Source organism: Acanthopagrus latus, chromosome 8, assembly GCF_904848185.1.
Source record: "Acanthopagrus latus isolate v.2019 chromosome 8, fAcaLat1.1, whole genome shotgun sequence".
Lineage (NCBI taxonomy): Eukaryota > Metazoa > Chordata > Actinopteri > Spariformes > Sparidae > Acanthopagrus > Acanthopagrus latus.
Window position 1 is genome coordinate 3,361,366 of NC_051046.1, and position 24,040 is coordinate 3,385,405.

The following is a 24,040-nucleotide window of genomic DNA, read 5'->3' on the forward strand; positions in this document are numbered from 1 at the left end:
GGAAGCTGCAGTCATCGTGTCATATTTGAGGGGGAATGATGGACCCCTGGCTCGGTGCTGGTGGATCAGCAGAATCATCGTCACGCTGTAAACAAACATATGAAAAAAAACAAAAAAAACAAACATCCCGGTGCCCCTTTAATCGATAACTCGGGGATCAGATAACAAACCCGGGACAACCCCGCGCACTCTGCCGGGACAACAATGACGACATGATGCAAATAAAAAACTAACCTGATTAAAAATGTGTTGGAGACGCATCGCTGTGTTCAGATGAAGAGAGAGAGAGAGAGAGAGAGAGAGAAGCGCTGTGGCCTGTTTGTTCGATCACTGTTCATAACAATGATGGAGGGCAGAGCGCTCAGCGGCGGACTGTAATAACCCGACCTGGATTAGAAATAAGAACAGCGCAACGATGCGGGACGTCGCGTTTTCACAAAGGCAGACATTTAAAGTTAGAATAAAGCAGGAGGTGGGAAACCTTCTCCTCCCTCTCTCTGTCTCTGTCTCTGCGTTGTTGTGACGCGCGGATGTGTCCGCATGCGATCAATGTTTCCTCTCTCCATTGATCGGATTGTGATGATCCTCAAATTAATAATAAACAAGCAAACAAACAAAAAAACAAAACAGGAAACGCACCTACCTTTAGAAAGATGATGATGAGCAGCCAGGTGTTTTAAAAACATGTAATAAATAAAAGGAATCGATCACTTGCAGCCAGGACGAGGGGGTTTAATTCCCATTATAAGACGGGCGCGCACATGAAGTGTGCGTATGGAGAGGGGAGGGGAAGGAGGGGGGAGTGCGCGCTGACAGACTCGCCGCAGGAGGGGAGAGAAGGGGGGAGGGAGGGAGGAGGAGGAGGAGGTAGCGGGCTGCTAACACAAAGCTAACCCTGCAGACACTCACCTCGGGCTCCGCGCTGCTCCGGTGCGTAATTCAGCTGGCCTCCATGTGGGACGAGGGGACACAGCGGCCGCGTCTTCATCAGGCTGGACCCCCCCGGGTGTTTACCTGGCTGCTGTGGAGGAAGCAGGAGGAGGTGGAAGTGGGTGGAGGAGGAGGAGGAGGAGGAGGAGGAGAACGGCACAGCTGACGGAGGGTGACAGCGCCAGGAGCAAACGAGACATGAAAGCGCGGTGACAAACGCACCACCCCCCCCTCCTCTTCTCGCTCCCGCTGACCAGGAAACGTGGACGGCTGGTGGAGGAGTTGGTTAGCTTTGCTAGGCTAACTGTTAGTGTGTGTGTGTGTGTGTGTGTGTGTGTGGAGGAGGAGGAGGGGGGGTTAGTTACAGGAGGTGCACTTTAGCACTTGAACTAAAGCGATGAGGTCATGGTTCAGCAGGGAGAGGAGGAGGAGAGAGAGAGAAAAAAATATGTGAGGTTGACGTCACCTCCAGCCAATCAGCGCAGGCGGCTCAGGGGATGGGTGACGTCAGCGCCCTGAGCTGCAGATTAAAGGGACAGTCCGAGTTTTTTTTTTTTTTTTTTAAAGGAGACGCGCTGAGTTGCTGGGCAGAGTGATGATGCAGGAGGAGACAGACATCAACAACCAGAGATCCTCTGAGCTCATCTCGATGTTTTTAATATTCTGTCATAACACTCAGACACTGCAGAGTCCTCTTTGTTACTGACAGAGGCTCATTAATAATGTGAACAAAGGCTGAATCCTGTTTTCAATATTTGAACAAGGGATGTTACATCAATGAGACAATATTTTTACCCATATCACAATTTATTTATGTTATTTTTCGAGGTCTTTGATTTGAATATTTGAGATCTTAACTGCCATAAACATTTCATCAATTTGCTTATTGATATGTGAATCGATTTAATTTCATTTCGAATCAATAATCAGTAGATGACAAAAGGATGTAGATGCACACCAATCGTTCTTGGCTTTTTTTCTGAAAATAAGTACGTAGGGTCAAATGTTTTTGACTCAGTAAAATATTTGCTCACACTTCTATTTGTATTATATGTCTTAATGTTTAAACTCTTACCTGCAGGGGCTAATTCTGGTTTTATTATTATTTCCTGAAGCTCAGTTTCTCAAATCTCTGAACAAAACACTGAAAACAGTTCAAATGAAACATTTCACATTTTAAAACACTGACATTAAAATAATGTATATGTTTGTTTGGGCTTAATGAGGCCAAATATATTTATATAAACCTAACTGTATAAAAATGTGTCAGAATAGTTTCCTGTTTCTCCCAAAATAGGTCACAGTTGTATGATACCTACAGTACTTACTGTGATACAATACTGTGAATATTTCATATGACAAAGAGGAAGATTAACTTTCATCTAATGAGCTCAAATTTGTCTAAACTCACAACCATGTTTGTCACATTTCATCCATTCAGTCCTTCCACGTTCCATCCAATCGTCATCAAGCTCAACACTGAAATAATATGTTGGCTCACCTTCCTCATCCTCCTCATCCTCCTCCTCCTCCTCCTCCTCCTGATCCTCCTCCTGATCCTCATCCTCCTGCTCCTCCTCCTCCTCATCCTCCTCCTCCTCCTCCTCCTCATCCTCCTCCTGATCCTCATCCTCCTCCTCCTCCTGATCCTCTTCCTGATCCTCCTCCTCATCCTCCTCCTCCTCCTCCTCCTCCTCCTCCTGATCCTCCTCCTCCTCCTCCTCCTCATCCTCCTCCTCCTCCTCCTGATCCTCCTGATCCTCCTCCTCCTCATCCTCCTCCTCCTCCTGATCCTCCTCCTCCTCCTCCTCATCCTCCTCCTCATCCTCCTCCTCCTCCTCCTCCTCCTCCTCCTCCTCCTCCTGATCCTCCTCCTCCTCCTCCTCCTCCTCCTCCTCATGTCTTGAAGACAATGTTGTAATGTAACACAATCATAAGATCATATCATACTTATCCAATGTACAAAACCTCGTTACTGCACAATGTTTGGACGCTTTAGCTGCACGATATCTGCAAAACCTTCCTGATAATTGATCCCAATAATACAAATGTTCTGATAAAGAAGCTGTATGAGAATAAGAGCTCGTCCCAGACTCTGATTTTCTGACGCCGACAGTCTTCATCATGACTTAACGTCCTCGCAGGTGTTTCAGTAAAGTCTGGCTGATTACGACTCTCGTCAGGAAGAAGTTTGGGTGAAACCATGCTGGAAGAAACACATGACGTCATCATCCATCCATCCAGACAAGAATATATTCTGGTTCACAGACATCAGCGCTGTTTCTGTCCACAGTGTCGCACTCTTTACTAATAAACCACTGAATTAAACAGTTGTAAAAATGGGCGTCGGGTGTTTTTGAATTCAGCCCTGTGAATTCGTCTTTTGTTTGATTTGAGAGGCTTTGTTCTCTTCCTCTGCCACCAACTGTGTTTGTGTGCGAGCAGAAGAAGAAGAAGCAGCGTGATGGAGCTGCTGGTGCGATTACATTGTGCATACTGACACCTAGTGGTGCTGGTGTTCAACTGCACCCTGTGGCACAGCATGCAGCCAACCACAGCTGCAGGATGGTTTTGATGGAGAGGCAGGAAGAGTCGGAGACATCAGCACAGATTCATGAAAATCTACCTTTATTTGGATGCAAAAACTCACAACTTAAAGCGATACTGTAGCAGAGGAGAGAAATACTGGGTTGCTGGTTGGTTGTATGTCTGACTGTTTTGGCTATTTCGTCATCCCCGTGTTGTTTTTTTGATCATCAGAAGAGGACCAGGTTAGCACTGAAAACAAGCACTCAAAATAAAAGCTTGTACGAGTCAAGTACACTTGGACATTATCAGAGGATTACGTCGAACGTCTTTGACAAAACAGATTGTTGCTTTTCTGATCAATCCCAGTTCCAGTTTTCATTCTGGCAGTTGAATTTGCTAGTTGATTCGATGTGAATTGGTCCGAGTCCACACAGTTAACTCTCTAACATCCTCTGATAATGTTCACGACTGTCGATCCGATGCACTGATTATCATTTTTGCTCGTTACATAGAAAAACTGTCTTCACCGTTTTTAGCTGCCTTTTTTTTTTTTTCACATAGCAATTATTTCTCGTGTCGTCAACTCAGGGCGGCCTAAGAGTCACAGATGGAATCGACGGGGGGGGGGGGACTGCGTAGAAACTCAGTCTGAGGTAAAATTCTCCAAGAAAAAAAAACCAAACAAAAAAAACCAAAAACGATAGAAACGTACACAGAAAGCAAAGCATATTAAAGCAAAGCCTAAAGGCGTCAAAGTAATAATACCGAAGACTTGAACATAATCTATTTATTTGTCTGTACTGTAAGGTAACTTAGGTAGTCGTCACATTTGTGTTCTGTCAAATCTTGCAAATATAAACCGATGGTTTGATCCACAGTATGAGCTACATTCCATCATGGTGTAAACGGAAATATACACAAGGCATCTACTCGAAAGGATTGTATCAAAATGTTCTAAAAATATCTCTGGTTGGTTTCACAAAAGCAAACTGTATCAAAAAGCATTGGCCGAGAGCAAGCAATTATAATAGGCTTTTAAAACCCTTTTACACAACGAAAAAGCAGGACAACCAATCACGTCGCTTTGATTGTGGACCTACGGAGTCCCATACAGCACATGCAATCCATTAAAACCCAACACAATCGAAAAAACACAATACGGGAAAGAAAATAACTTTTACAGCTGAACATCAGAGACAACCTTAGTTGGTCTATTGTGCTTCATACAGATTAGGCCTGGCCTGTCTATACAACAATCATGGGCTGCGGAACTTCACGGATGTGTTCAAGCTACTGTCGAGAGCAGAGGCGTCGCGGAGCGGGAGGCTCCTGAGGGCTGGCGTGATGGTGATGGGACATTTACAAGAATATTATGCAAGGTTTTTGTTTTTTTTTTGCTTCCTCCTCTGAGTTACCCCTGTGTGTGTGTGTGTGTGTGTAACGTCAGATACTCCCGAGCTTTTATTGGGCTTCACATTGATTTTTCCGACGGTCTGATTCTATTCCTGGCCGCCGCCGCCGCCCGGCTCCGCGACGCCTCCGAGTGTGAACGTCTATGTGGCCTTTTTAATGCAGGAGTTGTTTTTACTGTAAACATCATGGGGGCCATGAGGACTGCACAGGCAGCGTGGTTAAAAACTGTAATACTGTAAGATTGCACAGAAAATCCTAATTAGTTCATTAATAATCCTAATTGTTATACATTCCTATGTTCCATAACATTGCACATGCCTTTAATGAACACTTAGCACCATGCAACCTGAAGATGAGGTGGCTCCTGAATGCATCAAAAGTGGAAACAGGCCTTCAGTAATGATTTTTTTTTTTTTTTTTGATTTTTTAACATTAAGAGTGAGCATCAGTGAGAGTCAGTGAGAAAAAAGATGTCAACTTATATTTCATGAGAACCTTTTACGTCTGTATAGTGTTTAATATCGGGCTGGCATTCGATCGCTTCCGCTGATGTAAGTTATGCTGGCGTGTTTTTTTTTTTTTACTGGCGCTAGCTTCAGGAGTGTGACCTCCAATGACCTCCTGTCAGGTGATCCGATTATATTTCAGCTCTTCAGTTTAACCTTTTGATAACTGTACGTACGGCGCGTGTTGGGGGGGGTGAGACTCATGTACAGTAACGTGATTAAAAACCTCAGCAGTGCAAATGATACGATGTCAGGTGAGCGGGCTTGGATTATTTTGGGGCCTGACTGTTACGACTCTCCAGGACTCTCAGGGATCGATGACACCTTGAGTATCTGATCCAGGATGGGTGGGTTTTTTTGGGGGGGGGGGGTGGAGGGTGTTTTTATCCTGCTGCTCAAAGACATCCGGTAAGCACAGATTTCACGTCAGTCCTGTCTGAGCGAGCCTGTCTTGTGGTGAAGAGAGATTAACATGGTTTGAACTTGTTAAAGGGTGAGACTGAGATGATGCTAGGTACAGTGATGCGTACCACCGGAGGCGGTACGGTGTACAGTGGTGTGTCTCGGTCTGGGTGTTGGCTGCGGCGTCCACTCTACTCCTCGGCGGTGTGAGACAGCTGCTTCTCGTACAGGCTGAGGACGTGATGCACAAACTGGTACTGCTCGCACGTCTGGATCATCCCGCCTCTGCAGAAACACACACACAGAAAGATAAGATGTTGACCGTGTTTAGCATCACGCCTGCTGAACAAGAGCATTCTCACTGCGAGCATGTTAGCATTTAGCTGTAGGTAAGGCCTCACAGAGCTTCTAGCATGGATGTAGACTCTCACTTTTGTTTTATATGGCTATAAAGTATGAAAGAAGGCCAGTTGGATGATATATTGTCCAAGAGATAACTGTGATAAAAGATAATGTTATTTTAAGACCATTTTATGCACCTGATGAACTCGTTTTGTGCTTTTCCAGCTATGAAAGGTTAAAATCTGAGAGAGTTGAAAACATTTGTGGCCATATTTGCCTTATTAAAAGTCCAGTGCGTCAGATTCGTGAGAATCTACTGGTAGAAATGGAAATTAATATTCACAATTATCTTTTTTTGTGTTGTTAAATGACCTCAAGCTGATAATCAAACCTTTACAATTATGCTAAAAGAAATTAGGTGACTATTTGATATTTAACTTGGAAGCATGAAAAGATTAACTCAGTCATTTCATATAAAGTATTTCACACATTTCTTAAACATTTTTACGTTATTTTGTGTAAACTTCCTGTAACACTTGTTGCTTCGGAACCGGATCAACTGAGCTCAAAGACTCGGTGCCAAGAACTAAAGATAGAGGTGAGCACGGATATATTCTAAGAATACCTCACCTGTCCAGACGGAGCTGGCAGGTGGTTCTCAGGATGTCAACCACACCTTCAGTCCTCAGCTGCTTGCACAGGATGGAGGTGGCGATGAAGCAGCCGGTTCGACCAATTCCAGCACTGCGGAAAACCAAAAAAAGTAGGATGGGAGGAGGGACGGAGGAGGAGAAGACGGATGGATTGGCGTATTGATTTGCACTGATGCCGCTAATTTGGTTAATGTGAAACCCTCCCTGGGGAAATCAGACACCCGAGGATTGGGCGATGAAAAAAAAAAAAAAATCATTCTTTCACAACAAACATAACAAACAAGCTACTTTCACACCTGCAGTGAACAATTGTAGGGCCGCTGGAGGGCGGGGCTTTCTCTCGGGCCCTCTCCACCTCCTGCACCAGCTCCAGAAGAGGTGGAGCTTTATCTGGCGTCTTCTGATCGGGCCACGAGGTGTACCAGTACTGCCGCAGACTGCGCTCCTCTCCCCCACACTGGTGCACACATCGACACACAAACACACACCGAGGGTTAGGAGGGGGAAAAAAAAAAAAAAAAAACAGCTTGTGTCGTCTTTTCCTCGGCTGCGTGTGCTGTAACATAATCAAATCCATCAGCTGCGTCTGTTCCCCGAGTGTCGCTCTGACAATGCTCATTAATCCAATAGATAGACAACATAAACCAGAGGGGTTGAATAAACAACAAGCTTTTAACTCAGTTATATAATGATCCCCTGGTGCTCAGTAATCACATGCAGGCTGCATTTAGTGAATTATCATGTTTGGCTTGCTAAGTACCAACGCCACTGTGACCCCAAATTAAATGTAAGGCACCTGTCACGAGCAGATGAATGGAGCTGAAAAGTACGTCTGCATCAGGAGCATTTAGTAAAACAACCACCCTGATGAAGCTGCCTGATAAAAAAAACAACAACAAACATTTAGTTTAACAGAAAGAAAACTTGGGCAGTGTTTTGTTGCTATGTTGAGATCACAATCTGTTGTGATGGCAGCGAATTCTTCTGCAGCGCGTGGAGTTTTTATTACACGGTGTTATATTAATCTTGATATCAGATGTGTGCACGCTAACAATCATTAAGAGAAGAAGAAAGTTTCAACCCACACGTGAACAAAGTTATTTTAACACAAAGCATGAGCTTCTCCTAAATTTAACCAGCTAGTTTTTCGCGTCCAAACCCTTAAAACTGACCAAACTGCGACTGTTTCACAGTGTTAATAACTTTGAAAGTTTAACTGGATATAGCAAATGTGTGAAACTGACACTACAGAGGCAGGAAGAGCGTAATAGTTGGCAGCTGTGTGTGACGAGTCAGGAGTGAGAACTTGTTGCATGTTACTTGTCAAAGTTTCTGTCGCAACACCAAAAAACAGCAACCTGTGAGCGTGCAGCAAACACTCTGAGCATGTAAGGGTTGGACAAAGGTCTGGATTTGTGATGAAGGAGGTCCTGCTTGGTTCTTTTGTCGCTGTAATGCTCGAGTTCACCGTCCCACATTGAAATGTTCCACCAAAACAAGTTACTGACCATGTTTTACAAGAGTCGTCATCGCTAAATCCTAAATCCTTCACCGCCCGAGACCTCTGTGGTTGGTTTAAAGATACACGCTCTTTATTAGAATGATAATGGATTCAGCAAAATACAAAAAAGAGGTGTTTGCTTTCGTCCCATGGACCACCATTAAGTTTTAGTTTAGCCGTTAAGTTTGGGCCTCCCTGCTGTGAAGCCACTGTGAGGTTTGAATTTGTGGTTTCTTCAGGAGGTTTATATCTTATCTGATTTTAGCAACACTTCATGACCAAATAACTGCAAAAATAATGACAATCAGCAGGTCACACGCTCACATGCAAGACTAAGACTAAGATGGCTGTGGCTGCATGTTGTTTACCACTCAGCTCAGTACAGAGTGTCTCTGTCTTACCTTCAAAGTAAACACCCTCAGACTGTAGTCATCCTCCTGCGTTACCGTCACCACGGTGATCTCGATGCCCTCGTGGGTCACAGTGTCCTCGGGCCAATACTCTGCACATTTCTGCAGGACAAGACGGACACACGGTGAATATTTTTACCCATTATCAATTTATATGTCCATTTATTTATCCATCAGCATCATCAGCATCATCCTCACCTCGTTTTTCTCCTCCAGGTTGGTGATCATCACTATGATTGGGCTCTTCTCCTGCCACACCATCCTCCAGAAGTCGCCCACCGTGTTCACGGTCGGACCCTGGGTGGCGATGTACGCACACTCCTCATCGCCATAACCCTGCACACACACACACGAACATATCCAGTCTTGTCATCTCATGTCATCTTTTTCTACTGACTTTTAAGGAGGAGATGAAAACATGAGGTCACATGACTGAAGATACAGCGGCTCCCTGCGCCGCTTTGCTTGTAAACACACATATTTTCACTTACTTTGAGATAATTGCCGTTGATGTAGGTCAGCAGGAAATCGTCCTCATCCTGCGACTTCAGGATCACTCTGCTGTGTGTGTCTGGAGGTGGACAGCGCGAGATTATCATGAGACGGGTCGTAATTTACAGGGAAAACATTAGAGGAAGATGGGAGATAATATTTATGCGTGCACGCCATGTTGGCTCGGTTGTATTACAGGGTTGGTTCGTGTCTTTTTGTGTGCTGCGTCTCAGGGTGAGTATCAATACTCTGTCGCACAGACTCAGACCTTTTACAGACACATCTGAGCTAAATAGTTGATGAGTAAGTGGAATTATTAAAGAGAGGCAGCACAAAAACAGCAGCTTTTACAGACTGTACAACTGGATTATCTCTCTCTCTCTTTTTTTTTTGCGGCTGTACTCACTGGGTAAGATGGTCTTGTAGCGGTTCTTTCTCACAAGCCCCGGGTAGTTGTACTCCTTGGGGTCCACAAAGTTCATGGGAGTTTCCTGCCGATGGACACAGAACAATAGGTGCAAGAACAATCAGTCCTTGCAGAAATGGAGGGGAAGTCCTAACCAAGCAGTAAGAAAATAATATCCAACATCAACTCATCCACTGCCCTTCACTCTAAAACTGTTGCTGGCTAATTGTGCGTGATTGAAATTCTAAGGACGACTTGTGTGTGATCTTGACAAACATCTTTCTGCCCAGCAGACACTGGAGTCCTCTGTGGCTTTATGTATGCAAATACGCCTGTATCTGTCTTTGCATCGCCCACTAACAGACCGTGGAAAAGCTTACGGGTGTGTGCAGAGATCCGCTGGGTTGGTGTGTGGGTGTGTGCATTTGTGCCTGTGTCTGTATGTGTCAGTGTACGTCTTTTCCGGTGAGTCTCTGTTCATTCCCGTTAATCTAAAGGCGTGTGGGTGGGTGAGCTGCTGCTGCTGCTGCTGCTGCTGCTACACTCACATAAAACTCAGCCTGCAGGCTCTGGTCATCCATGGCCCGTGTGTGCAGCATGGCAGGGGTCAGGACGTGTGTTCCCTGTCGGAGGTACTCCTGGGCCGACTGGTCTCTCGGGGAGAGCTGGGCTCCGTAGCCGTAGGGCTCAGTGCAGCCCGGCGTGCACATGTCCAAGGTCAGGGAAACATTGGAGCCCCTCCTGTGTGATACATTTAAAATCACATAGATGTACAGTATGTTTTTACCCATCTGATACAGTCAAACATCTCTCCAATCACCAGGATACAACGTTAGCTTTGCAGAAAACCACTGACAGGTTCACATTTGTCTTAGGCCAGTAAAACATTCTTGCCAAGCCGTTTTCCACTGTCTTCCCCTCGTCTCTCCCAGGGTCACGACTGTCCTGTATTTCTCTCGATTTATAATACATTATTGTTAAACTTTAAGCCTGTCACAACCTGTTTCTGGCCCTGGGACAGCCTGTAGTCTTCTGTACTATTGAACCACGTCCTCCTCGTTGAGTGAGAGACAGACAGCGAAATGAAGAAGAGAAAAAAATACGCTGGAGAGACGTCCTGGAAAGAAGAATTTATGTTGCTTATGGACAGTTTGAAAGGAAAGAGGCATGTAAATAGTAAAATCTGATGTATTGATTTTTCTGTCGATGACAAGGGTCGCACTGCTGTCGATCACCAATGAGAGGCTGGCAAACATACGGCAGTGGTAGCACTTGCTCTCAAAGAGGCAGGGGCTCATGCAAAAGATTCACTTTAGTTCACTTCAGAAAGTATTCCACATAAAAACGCTGCTTCAGTCCACTTATTTTTTTGTTATTTCCAATCTTTAAAAGTCCCCAGAATGCAAGAAAACATCAAAGACTTTGTTTCCTCTGAAATTCAGGTCTAGAGGTCGGCAAGTATGCCTACGTACTGTATTGACATTTCTTCAAATAGTGTCATATCACGTTCACATTACATGCTTATGACCTGACTGTCATGTCTGGAGGTGGAGTGGATGGTGGAGGAGTGAGGCGAGAAAGGCTGCCAAGCGAGTGACCACGGTTCAAGAGTGCATTTCAACATTTGTAAGTGTGAAACCGCTGGATATTTTTAGAGAGACCTCGGGACAAATTCCAGCTGTGTTTGTAAAGATCAATAAAGGTGTTTTAATCCAAAACTTGATCTTTTCCGAACTAAACCAGAGCATAAGTACAGTGAAATGTAAACCTGCAACATTGCCAACATGTAACCTGGTGGTTTGGCTGTGAACAAACACCCTGCAGCCCACTCTGACCTCTCCTGAAGCCCCACCGGTGTGACGGTGAGGGTGGCGGCGTCTGCTTCCGTCCTGGTGTCGGTGCCGATTTCAAAGACGGGCGTCTGCGGCACAGGGTCCATGTCCAGCAGGTCCTCCTGGGCGTCGGTCCACTCTGACAGTGTGAAGGAGGGCTGGCGGCTCACGGACTGACGGCGATCACCGACGTCCCGTATCACCGTCCCTGACGACCACAAGCCGGTGCCGTACCGCCACTTACACACCAGGTGGACCACCTGAGGAGAGGGCAGTGGGAGGAAGGAAGCAGTGACGGACATCTGCAAACCTCACATTCCTGCAAAAATTACCAAATACTGAAATTTCTGGATATAGGAGCTCCGGTGTTTTTTTTTTTACCATGATGACACAGATGGCCACACCGATCCCTGCGGTTCCATGGACGATCCAGTTGTGCTGTTTGGTGTCTACAACTTCCCTCATCAACACCATCGACTGACCAGTGCAGAGAGAGAGACACAGGAGAAGAGGGAGTTACTCTCACAGTCGGAGCGAACAAGCAGCTCTACTCTTGATTTCTGATTTCGTGACTAACACTTACGTCCATCCCAAAAAGCGGGTGGCAGGGTAAGATGAAGCCAAGGTAGAAGTCCATGACCTGCAGGGCTTTGTAGATGGAAGAGAGAGGTCCATTTCCTTCCACCACAAAAAACACCCAGTACCCCTGGGAGGAGAGAGGGAGGGGAAGGCAGATTGTCACTGTGCACTCTCCGGTCATTCATGCACTGGTAATCAGGCAGCGCTGTGGCTGCTCTCAGGTGGAAAGCGAGCGCAGATAACAAAAAAAGGAGAAGATGGCTTATTATGCAGGTTTAAAAAATATGTTAATTGACCACATGGAGCCTGGTGTCATAATCATGGCCGCATTTACAAGGCTCTCTTTTATGGTAACGTCGCACCTGTCCTTTTTTTTTTCCTTTTCACGTCAATGAATCAAACATGAAGTCAACAGAGACAGCGATGGGAACAGGGAATGAATACTAAAATGGTTGTAGCCCAGTCTCCCCCGAGAGTAAAGCACACTTTGGAGAACAGGATGCATGTAATTTAATGACACATATGACAAGAAAATCTGTGGATAAATAAGGGTCACGTTGGGAGAATACCTTGTGCTCAAGTGTTCAGGCATCATTTGCATTGCTAATGTTACAATTACTCCGCTGTGGATCTGTCAAACGTGTCTACATTGCGTGCTAAGACTGTTTTTTTTTTTAAACACGCTGAAAAGAAGAAAAGACTTCACATGTTTTTGTGAATTCAGCCGAAGTCCAATTCACCTACCATGACTTGGGAGACGACAAACAGCGCTGCCCAGCAGTGGATCTCAATCACCAGAGCGTACACCTTGTGCATGAACACTTCCTCCCCCTGCGGGCTTTCGCCCCCTGCGGATCCGTCTTTGCATTTTGGGAGCCCGTCTTTTTTAGGGACGCCGTCGCCTAGTTTTTCAGTCTTTGTGGGCTCATCCAGCCAGACGGGGTCCTCGTCGGGCCTCAGGAAGATGGAGTCCTCGGTGTGGGAACGGGTGGAGCTGCTCAGCCGGCGGGTCATGATCCCCCTGTTGTACGAGGCACCTTTGTGTTAGCCAGCGGTATCTTTAAGTGTTCCCGCTGTTTAATCTTCATTCTGCTTTGGACTTTTACTTATTTATTATATTTATTACTTATTTATTGAATCAGAGTGTGATCTCAAAATAAATCCAGCGTCTCTCCTTTAGCTGTTACTTTAACGCCAACGGATAATGTTGTTTAATGTTGTTCTGAGACTTTTGACAAAAACATTTATGATGATGATGTCCTTATGATGTGTGTGTTTTTATTAAGACAAAGTAATGAACAAACTGGAGCGTATGTGTTGGTAAGTATGTTGAAGACTTTCCTTTCTCCTTTCACTTTGACGTAAAGCTAAAGTGCTATAAGACAAAAAGGTCAAAAGACATTTATAAGCACTTACGTTCAAGAAAATTAATAAAAACCTCATGAATTTTTTACAAGTGCTTATAATAGCATAACAAACATACAGAGTTTAAGTTAGGTGTATCTTTTGCTTAGTTTTTATGCATTTATTGACAGTTAACTAGCTTTATTGTGCACTTCTGAACTTTTTATGACCAAGAACTATTCACTTACAAACATCATTAACATATATATATTTAGAAATGTTAATTAGGCTCTTAAAAGCACTTAAAAAGGGGCTTATTACCCATCAAGTTACATGTAACTTACATGTAACTTAATAGGTTACTCGCGTTTTATTAACGTCCCTGTAATGTTTTACTGTAACACATTACCTTCATATAAAGCGTTTGACATCGTGTTCTTTTAATGCATGTTTTAATATGTATGTATGTTTCTATATGTGAAGTCTGGCCTTGCACAACCTAGGACACACAAACACAAACACACACACAAACACACACACACACACACACTTCAATCTTCCCATCTCTTGCTCACATTTCCATACGTTTGGTCTTTGTTGCCTTTTTTTCTAATAATATGAAAGAAAAAACATTCAACAAACTACATATTGATTTCCAGTTCAATTACGCGCTCGCTGTGTTCGTCTGATTGTGTGTGTGTGTGTTTATTTTCAAATGAGTGTGTGTGAGTGTGTGTGTGTACGACAGAAAAGGCCCGCATCTATTTTCCATGGGCCTATTCAGATGTATAGCTAAGCGGCTTGGAGTGGCTCTCATCTCCGGATCCTCTTGTCTCCCGAAGATTGGACTCTATTGTGTGTGTGTGTGTGTGTGTGTGTGTGTGTGTGTGTGTGTGTGTGTGTTTGTGAAAGAGAGAGAGAGAGAGTGTGTGTGTGTGTGTGTGTGTGTGTGTGTGAGAGAGAGAGGCTCTATTGTGGAGAGATGAGTCAGGGGTAGCGTGTTTACAGCCCTGTCCGTCGCCTTGGCAACAGAGTGGCTCTCATCCCTCTCATCCGTCCCGAGCATTATCATCTACTGAAAACTCACACACACACACACACACACACACACACACACACACACACACACACACACACACACACTCTGTATCAGTCAGCAGTGTATTTTTTTTTTTTAACGCCCCACACTTTTGTCCTTCAACCATTAATAAAGGTGTTTTTGTACATTCGGCTGATTAGCGCCACGTGGCTGGTGCGGATGTGTGAACGCGGGGGCCTGCGTGTGAGAGTGGGGGTGTGTGCTGTTTTGCGCACATATCACTTCTGTCTGAACGTGTTGCTGATGGCTAAATTTGTCACGAGCGAGTGAGTTTGGAACCGGTTTTCATCAATGACTACCGACCAACAATGCAGAGAGAGAGAGATAGGAAAAAAAAAAGACTTCCCAGTTGGCTTACTGGGATATTAACTATAAACCACACAGCCTGTCACATGACTCACCTATGATAGATGGCAGGGAACTGGGGAGAGGGAAGGGAGGTCAGATCACATGATCAAGCGAAGTCCTGTACCCTGTGGCAACCAGCCGTTGTCAGCCATTGTGGGGCAGAGTCAAAACTGAAGGACAAGAAGACAACAGGAAGAAGAAAGATGGAGTAAAACAGGAAGTAATTTTAAACGCCAGCCCCAAAACGCTACACGTACAGTAGAGACACGCCGTGACTCACACTCGCACTGTTTGTTAATACAGTTTCACCTAAAGATGGATCAGAGTAGCACCCTCGTCAGCTCCCAGCTGTGCGCTCATGAGCTGAGGACGGTGATGTAAGGTGACACAGTAAACTGTCAATATGTCTCCCCCCCCTCTCATTCTGAATCTCCCTCTCTCTCTTTCCCTTTGCTTCCCAAAGAGGCAGTGATGATTGGAGCCCGACTAAGCAAGACACCCTGAGAGATACATTCAGATTGCTCCAGTTGCATCAGTATGCATGAAGTCAAGCCTCCTCTCTCTCCCTCTCATCTTCCCCTCCTCTCCTTCTGTGCCACTGGACCCTGTTGAGCGAATGAGGTGAGCTCAGCGGAATATGAGACCACACCAGGAGCAGGAGCTATATGTCTGTGTGTGTGTGTGTGTGTGTGTGTGTGTGTGTGTGTGATAGAGAGAGAGAGAGAGAGAGAGAGAGCAGGTGCTGAACAGAGGGGAGCTGCTTTGACTCCTTCTCTATCCCTCTTTGCTTGCTGCGAAGGTGGTTTTGAAGTGATGACGCCAGTTAGCCCGACCCGTAGCCATGGCAACGTGCATACATACAATGTACACACACACACACACATAGACAAAGTATACAGGCACACACACACACACACACACACACACACACACACATGCACACACACACATATATTGTGTTGTATAAGAGAAGCTGCTTCCGTTTTTTTTTGGTTTTTTTTCCAAACAATGGCTGGACAGGTAGACGAGCGGATGGAGGGATGAATGGGAGGAAAAAGCGCCCCTTTTTTTTGTTTTTTTTCTCGTGTGTGAAGGTTGTCTGAAGCAATGACGCAGTGAGGTTGGCGTTTTGGTAACTGTGGCAACCGGAATACTGTAGCGTGCACACACACACACACACACACACACACACACAGAATGAAACAACACAAACATACATCTGCACTGGGAGAGTAACAAGTGACAATATTCACATTTGTCCGCAAAATAAATTCTGCCTCTCTTTGCTGTTATTCTTTGAGGTAAACATCTCTGTTCTGTTCCTCAGCCTCTTCCTCCGGCTGCCGAGCGGTTGTTTGGTGGCTCGTCTGGCACATTAAACCTTTGGTTTGTGGAAGAATCCCATAAAAGTTTGACCCGACGCCGAAAAATAACATCTCAGATTCTGTAAAAAATATTTTACATAGTCTGTATTTGACTTCCCGACATGCTGCGTCAAAGCCTCTTGTTTTTCCCTCCACTTTTCCTTATTCTATGCATAACATTTATACATATACACATAAGTAGTAGAGAAAATACTGGAAGCAGAATATAGAATGCGATGTCCCTGAATGGACCAGAAATACCACCGAGGACATGACCTCAGTGTCCTCGGTGGTATTTCATGGCCCTGCAGTTTCCCTCTTGTTTCCGTTGAACTGATCTTATTTCACGCTTTAGGTTCTCGTTTCTTTCACATTCTGTCAGTTTGTTCCAGCTCTTCATTGAAGCTGCATGATGTTGAAACTAAGAAAACTATCAAACCAAGAGTTTTTTTTAGCACCACACCACCCGTCAAATGGAAATAAACTCAGTGTTTTGGACATTTCTCTTTTTCTCGAAACATCGAGATCCCAACTAGAATTTAGAATAAAGTTGATTGTTTTTACTTCATACCGAGCTGCAATAACAAGCAGGAAGTAGCTCATTAACTCAATTAAAACACATTTGACAGTCTAATGATCAATAAACCTCAATAACACCCTGATTAAACATAATATTCTGACAGAAATGTAGGAGTTTCACGGTTAATAAGTCAAAGCCTGACAGGTGATTTATGCTCTTTCCTCGCTGAAGGTCTTCTGTCTTTGGGTCCTTACCAACACCACCCCCTCAGTCTTCAAATAGAGAGTGTGTATATGTGTGTGTGTAGTGTTTCCATTGATCTGCGTCCATTCAAAGCACCCAACATCCAGCTGAGTCTAAACGGAGCCATACAATAAGCCCGTGGCCTCTGTCCCAGGAACACGGGGAATTAACGTGGTATAATTTTTTTTTGTTTTGTTCTTTTGGTGACAGCTGGCTCGTGTTCTAATGGACATTCATGATGCTCCATCTGGTAAAAAAAAATAATGTGTTCAAATCTGCTTTCCTACTCCTAATTTCTTTTTTTTTTCTTTCTTTCTTTTTTTTTTAAAATGATGGTCAGGATTTTGTTTTATGTTGTCTGATGTGTCCTCGATCTTCTTCCCAGTGAAATCTCAGACACCCGGGAGCAGCGTTTTTTTGTTTTTTTGTTTTTTTTTCCAGGGCGAATCAAAAGCGCGTGAAGTATCGAGCGTGTTGTTCGAAGTGCTGAATGTGGCAGCGAGACGAGGTAAGAGGAAGCTCTTACTTGAAAGTGATGATGGGGTGGTAACGTGAGATTAAGTCACGAGGGCCAAGACTTGCCTCATCAACCTTTCTCTGTCACACACACACACACACACAGATAAAATCTTGATATCAATACACACATCAGCTCTCGATGACCTTAAAATTAAATAGCCAGCGAGCCTGCAGCCTCCCCTTGTATATCACAGAGACAGATAATCAATCAGCTCTATTGTTTACATACACTCCTACAATCTCTCTCTCTTGCAGCAGCAGCTCAGGGGACATTTCAAAGAGAAATTTCATTAACACACATATAAACTTACAATTCGGCCCAAGTAATACCGTATGAATAATTGAAATGTGCTGCATAGCGAATTGATTCACAGGCTGCTGGAGATAAATGTGGATTTCCCCCCCGTTGACAAAGGGTTTGTGTTACATGATTGCGCTGCATCAAAACACCAGTGTGAGGAATGGCATTCTCTCTGGCAGTCATTCATACTAAGACAAAAACACCATTCACATCACGTATATGGCTACGGTGGGCTAGAGCGACCACACAGTGCAGCGCTGGATGGATTAGTAATGAATCACCCAGGGAGGTGGACTGTTGCATCTCTCTCTCTGGTAACTCCCACATTGTCACATAGACATGATACAAACACAGAGGAAATCAAGCAATGAGCGATAATAGATGAGAGAGAGGAGACACACACAGTTAAAGCAGCAATCGATGGACCAACCTGTTGGCAAATGATCAGCTTTTTTTTAAATAGACACACAGAGGCTTCATCACAGATCCCTACCTTTTTTTTTTTTTCCCCAACAGCCGGGGAAAAGCGCAGCAGCCATATGAACCGTGGGAGCTATGCTGAGGAATTGGTATTCACCTCATGTCGCACAGGGGAAGAGGGGAGGAAAAAAAAAAGAAAAAGGGGGGGAGTAGAGGAGGGCTGAAGCAATCACTCCCCCAGAGCCTTAAGTCTGGTTAGGATAAGTCCTCTTACCTGGCTGAGCCCGTCTTCACATCGCCATCTGCCGCTCTGCTCTCCCTCTGAGCCAGAGACCAGGAGCCAAACACCAAGAACCACGGCAATCCCTTTACCGCTCCTCTGTCTGGGAGAAGAAGAAGAAGAAGGAGCGTGTTTGCATGTGAGAAGGCGACAGACCGAAGCAGAGGATGCGTGTGAGGGGTTAGGAGAGGAAGAATCTGCGATATGTGGGTGTGTGTGTCTGTGTGTGAGAGAGAGAAAGAGAGAGAGAGAGAGAGAGAGAGAGAGAGAGAGAGAGAGGGAGCGATGGAGGTACTAAAGTCTGATGGGTTTCTCTTTTGTTTGTATCCTGGAGGAGAGAGAGATCCACAGGCGGCAGCTTCGTCTAGATATATGCAGCAAGAGGCTGTACGGTAGCCTTGGCAACAGAGCCAGAATGAGGGAGAGCGAGCGAGGGAGCTGGAGAGCAAGAGAGAGAGAGAGAGAGAGAGACTGTGTATGTGTGTGTTTGTGTGTGTGTGTGTGTGTGTGTATTAATCACACTGTGTGCACGTAACAGTGACATTACGGGGACTCACCTGATGGTCCCCACACGGTAGACCATTACATTTTGAGGGCTAAATATATATACCGCTGGTGTTATTTAAATATTCCAGAAATTGTCCAACAAACCCTGTAAAAATGTTAAAGCGGCAACAAATTTTAGCTCGATAATGATTGTTTCTCTGCGACCTCGATCGTTGCCTCAGAAACTATTAAAATCACATCAGTGACTCTGCACCGGGTGACACTTCTTCATTACCATAAACATGAACACTGTTGCTTGTGATGAGTCAGTCCCACGTACACTATCCTAATTAAAGCAGCAAATCTGTATCACTGAAAATAGTCCCCAACAAACGCGCTACTATACAGTTGGAGACATGTTTGATAGAAACTACAGTGACCAGCTGCTCTAAGAAATCATGAAGGCTTTAGAATAAATGAAGCAACAAATGTGTATTCATCCGCAGCCAAAAGTAGTCCCCAGCAAAGGCATTATTTACTACTATTGAGAGGTGTTTGCAAAAATCTAGTCTTTTTTTAAGAGAAATTAAGTGACTAATATGTATTAATCTATTGCTGAAAATAGGAACCAGCAAATAGATTATTAACTACTGTTCGAGATACCTTTGCTGCTCCAACAAAATGTTTAGCTTTTCCTAAAATAAATTAAGTAACAAATGCGTATTCTTCTGCAGCTGAAAATAGTCCCTAACAAATGCACTATCTAAAACTATTGAGAAATGTTTGCAAAAATCTACATGGTGAAGCTGTTCTCAAAAAAGATTTTGGGGCTTTTTTAAAAAAAATGAAATTAAGTGACTAACATGTATTAATCCTCAGCTAAAAATAGTCCTGAACAAATGCACAATTAAGTACTGGTTGCTAGAAGCTACAGTGCCCAGCTGTTCTAGGAAACTATATAGACTTTAAAGAATTAAGCATTAAATGCGTATTAATCTGCACTTAAAATAGTCCCCAACAAAGGGAACATTTACTCCTGCTTGAGAAATGTTTCGTAGAAACTACAGTGTCCAGCTGTTCCCAGAAATTATTAAGCTTTCTCCTCAAAATTAAGCAACAGATGTGTATTAATCCGCAGCTGAAAGTAGTCCCCAACAAATGCACTATTTAAAACTATTTGAGAAATGTTTGCAGCTGTTCTCGAAAAGTATTTGGACTTTTCTTGAGAAACGAAGTAACAAACGTGTATTAATCCGCAGCTGAAGATAGTCCCCAACAAATACACTGTTTAGTACTGTTTGCTAGAAACAACAACGTCCCAGCTGAGTATTTCGACTTTCAAAAATCTAAGAAATGTATTTATAACTTGTTTTCAGGGGATTCTGTTCATAGAAGGAATGAAAAGGTTTGTTGCTGCAGGAAGGAAGTCAGAATATATTAAGAGATGGACAAACACATTTGCTATCTTGTTTTTTTTTCATATTATTTGATAATCAGAAATATTAAAATATTTCCAGTATCATTTAAGAAACGTCCCCATTAATGAATACGAGTCAATATGATGCTTCCTCGGTGATTTGCGTGTGAGTGTCGGGGCGATGGGTTGGATCATAACACACCACCGAGCAGTGAACACCCCCCATGGTCACCTCCTCTGCTTCCAAGTTGTAGGCTCTGCCACCCACTCTCTCACCCTTTGTCCACTCATTTTGAGTAAGAAACACACCATCACCCAAGTCTTTACTCTTTCTCCGGTCTCTATCGTGCTCTCGCTGCTCTTGCTTATCCTATCGCGCCGTCCCTTCTCGCTTCCTACGCTCCCCCCCCCCATCCCCCCTCAGCTGCTCCCTCTCTTTCCCTTACAACCTCCTGTCATCTCTCGTCTCTCTCCCTCCTTCCTGTGTTGCCATATGGCAGCCTGTCCCTGTCGTCTCTCTGAACTGACCAGCAGGAAACTATCTGATCAACACAAATAAAAGAGGGAACACAAACGCCAACGTCACATGTTCTTTTTTCAAATTTAATTTTGCTTTATTGGCACCGCAATGTTGTGGAAGTGTTCACAGTGTGAGTGTGGTGATCCTGAATGTAAAAAGCATTCGTGTTGTATAAGAAACACGTCTTTGCAAACAAATCAGTTCAAGTTGGAACAAACTGCTAATACAACACTGACGTTGTATCACCTTTTAGCTGCCTTATTAGCAAACAGTCATCTACATTAGCTTTCATTTGCTGCCACGGTTTTCCAGTCTCCATCAAATCAAGAGAGAAATATCTGCTGCCTTTGAAATGCTCCACAGTGTTCACCTGTTCTTGTTGTGCTGTGGAGGGCAGGTAGCCCACGGCAGGGTTACAAAGCTTTTTTGGTGCCTGCTGTGTCAAAACAAGGCCGATCAGAGCAGTAGGAGTGAACCAACGACTTAAGTTTCACATTGGAAACCCAAAGTAAAGAGCTGGAAGTCGCATTGTAGAGCTGAAGAGGAAGCAGTGAGTTGGATGATATTTCTCTGTGGGTTTTTTTTGTCGCACGAGCAAAAGTGAAAGTTTAATGGTGTTTAGCACTGAGCAGACAATGCGAGGTGGGAGATAATCTTGGGCACCGCGAGTGACCAGAAACTGAGAAAGAAATGAAATAAACACACTCTGCGACCACAAACCTGGCAAAACAGATTGTGTCAGCTCTGCTAACAACAGACGGAGCGGCCTGACGAAGAGCCAAGTTCCTTATCAAAATATAACAGAGATACCAAGGTTATTATACCGAGCTGACACACTGACCAACTCACAATTCAACATTTACAGAGTACAGAGTACCCACACACTGCTGGCCTACAGGAATAGTTCCATATTTTGGGGAATAACATCCTTTTCTTGCTGATTTATGTAGGCGAATATGAAGCTAGCTTAGCTTAACACATAAACAGGTGGGAGACCCTTGTTTCAGAGAGGTCATGTTATGCTTTTGGGGTTTTATGTCTTTCCTTTATTGTGTCATGAAGCATGTTTGTGTATGTAAAAGATCTGTGAAGTGGAAAAGCCCAAAGTCGACACCAAAGAGTTACTCTTGCCCAAAGAAAACACTTCTACGCTGTCTGAAACACCTGGTTTGGAGTCCAGCCAGGAATTCTGTAACTTATGTGCATCACTGTGTAACAGCCGTTATATAGATAAATATATTTATATATGTATTATGAACAATATATACACTCCAGTCAGTCAGCAGACATACAGTTACTACTGCTGTAGTTATTTTAGATCACACTACCTTGCTCGGCATGACCCGCCCTCCCCTGCTTCTGATTGGCTACATCCTGCCTGTTAAGTAATGTGCATGTTGCACTCTCACCTAAGATTGAACATAAGTGAGATCTCTCACTCTGTAGCTAAAATAGAGTGTTCATAACACAGTATGTAAAGAAGTTCTGCATCAGTGCATCATATGAAACAAATAATGTGTTTTTTGACCTGGAAATTAGCACGATATGAAGTTTTTATGCTGAAATAAGGTAAAACACAGCTTGTGCTTGTGTGATATTTAGAGTCCAGACGGGAGAGAAGTATCGATCCTGTTATTTAAATCTCAGCAAATAAGCAAATTTCCGAAATTAAAATTTTATTAGCAGGGTCCCAATATGTACGCGTCATGAAAATCCTTTAAGAAATCCTATTTTTGTACCTTTTAATTCATCTGTTTTTTTTTTTTACTTCTTATTTCTTAGACCGAAGTCAAGTAATAAAATCTCCTCTTATCGAACTCACTTTCCGCCTCTCTTCCTGCTTTCGTCACTATTTATGACCCACTTTAAAGCCCTCTCCTCTCCGTCCATATATCTCTCCCACACACGCTCGCCTTCCCCCGGCACCAATCAACTAAATGAACCCCTCTCCCCTCCTTCATCCTCTCCTCCTCACCCCTTTTTAATATGACCTCACCTCCTCTCTCACACACACACACACACACACACACACACACACACACACACACACACAAGGTCGCTGTCACTCTGTGTAAACGGCGAGTGTGTGAGCATCATCTAACTTAATTAACTATACGGGGAAAGAGATTGATATCCGGCGGCCTTGAGTTGTCTTTGCATCAGGAGCGGCCGAAACACCGAAACATCGAACTGTTACATCACTTCCTCATTTTCTTTCTCACTGAGATGCACCTTTTTACTGTAACGTGGGTTTTTTGAGTTGGAAGTGGAGGCGACAGGAATCTGAGTAAATAAGTGACAGTGCATGAATAATCATAAGAGCGTCAAAACCACCATCACTGTAATTTGTGTAAATCAGACTGATGAAACTCACAAGATAAACATTTCTCAGTGTTTTTCAATGAGACGATGGAGCAGCAGCGTTCTACTGGAAACAAATGGAGGCATCTAGTGGCCCTAATGGCTCACTGCTGCTTTCTTTCCACAATCGACTGGAGGCCAGCTGCGTTTGTCTCATTACAACATGCCTCCGAAGTGTTAAGCCAAGTGATATTCAGCGTGGCGTTCTAACAGGCCAATTGGACTTGGAGCTTTCCTGTTAGCTAATTGATGCCAATCTCAGATTTGACTGTGACTCATCATATCACTTCCAGATGAAGGTGTCGGCTTCCAGCAGGCCTATCTGGAGCCATGAAACGCAGCCTAACACAGACAGGCAGGCTAATCTCGCCGCACATTTGCATTGGTGGGAATCAGGGAGCTGTGAAGTTGTTCATCTGATGACTGCAGGCTGCAAACAGCCAGCTTGTTTCCTATAGTCACATTGTGATACTACGTGGTGTTAGATCTGTGGGGAAATGGTTTGTACCGGAAGGCTGAATTAAATATAGTGAGATATTTTCAGTCACAGGTTCAAGCAAAACAAAGAGTCAGGCATCAGAAGCAAATGGGTGATAGAACAGCACCACTTGACTGAAGGCACACAAATACCTTTTTAGTATTTGCTGATTAAAAAGAAATAAGTTGTGAACTAATTAAAGAGGAACTCCCCTGATTATCCACATCATCATTTTTGCTGATTTGGTTGTGGGAAGTTCTACCAAAGCCAATTTTGTGGTGAGGTTGCACTAGATTCTGAGATGATAACCCCTGATGTGTATCTAAGTTGGAGTACAGGAAGAAT

At 44.1% G+C, this 24,040-nt stretch overlaps 2 protein-coding genes across 3 annotated transcripts in view; both read right to left on the minus strand.

Moving 5' to 3' along the window:
• The window catches only part of dusp8a (dual specificity phosphatase 8a), a 47,601-nt gene extending 45,149 nt beyond the window's left edge, over nucleotides 1-2,452 (minus strand). The window contains exon 1 of one of the 2 annotated variants that reach the window (XM_037107661.1): nucleotides 910-2,452. The gene's annotated coding sequence lies outside the window, so the exon portion shown is untranslated. Of the gene's footprint in view, nucleotides 1-643; nucleotides 774-909 lie in introns of those variants that run through there. The other variant, XM_037107663.1, reaches the window with a different exon arrangement.
• Nucleotides 2,453-3,539: 1,087 nt separating this feature from the next.
• On the minus strand, nucleotides 3,540-18,805 carry ptpn5 (protein tyrosine phosphatase non-receptor type 5). Its single transcript, XM_037105767.1, has 14 exons — nucleotides 18,428-18,805; nucleotides 14,840-14,956; nucleotides 12,740-13,016; nucleotides 12,000-12,122; nucleotides 11,798-11,893; nucleotides 11,420-11,676; nucleotides 10,133-10,325; nucleotides 9,585-9,669; nucleotides 9,178-9,257; nucleotides 8,885-9,022; nucleotides 8,678-8,788; nucleotides 7,072-7,232; nucleotides 6,753-6,866; nucleotides 3,540-6,065 (listed from the first exon to the last, which is right to left on the minus strand). The coding sequence occupies exons 3-14, from the start codon at nucleotides 13,007-13,009 to the stop codon at nucleotides 5,972-5,974; spliced, it is 1,722 nt and encodes a 573-aa protein (XP_036961662.1). The 5' UTR covers nucleotides 13,010-13,016; nucleotides 14,840-14,956; nucleotides 18,428-18,805; the 3' UTR covers nucleotides 3,540-5,971.
• Nucleotides 18,806-24,040: the final 5,235 nt, after the last annotated feature.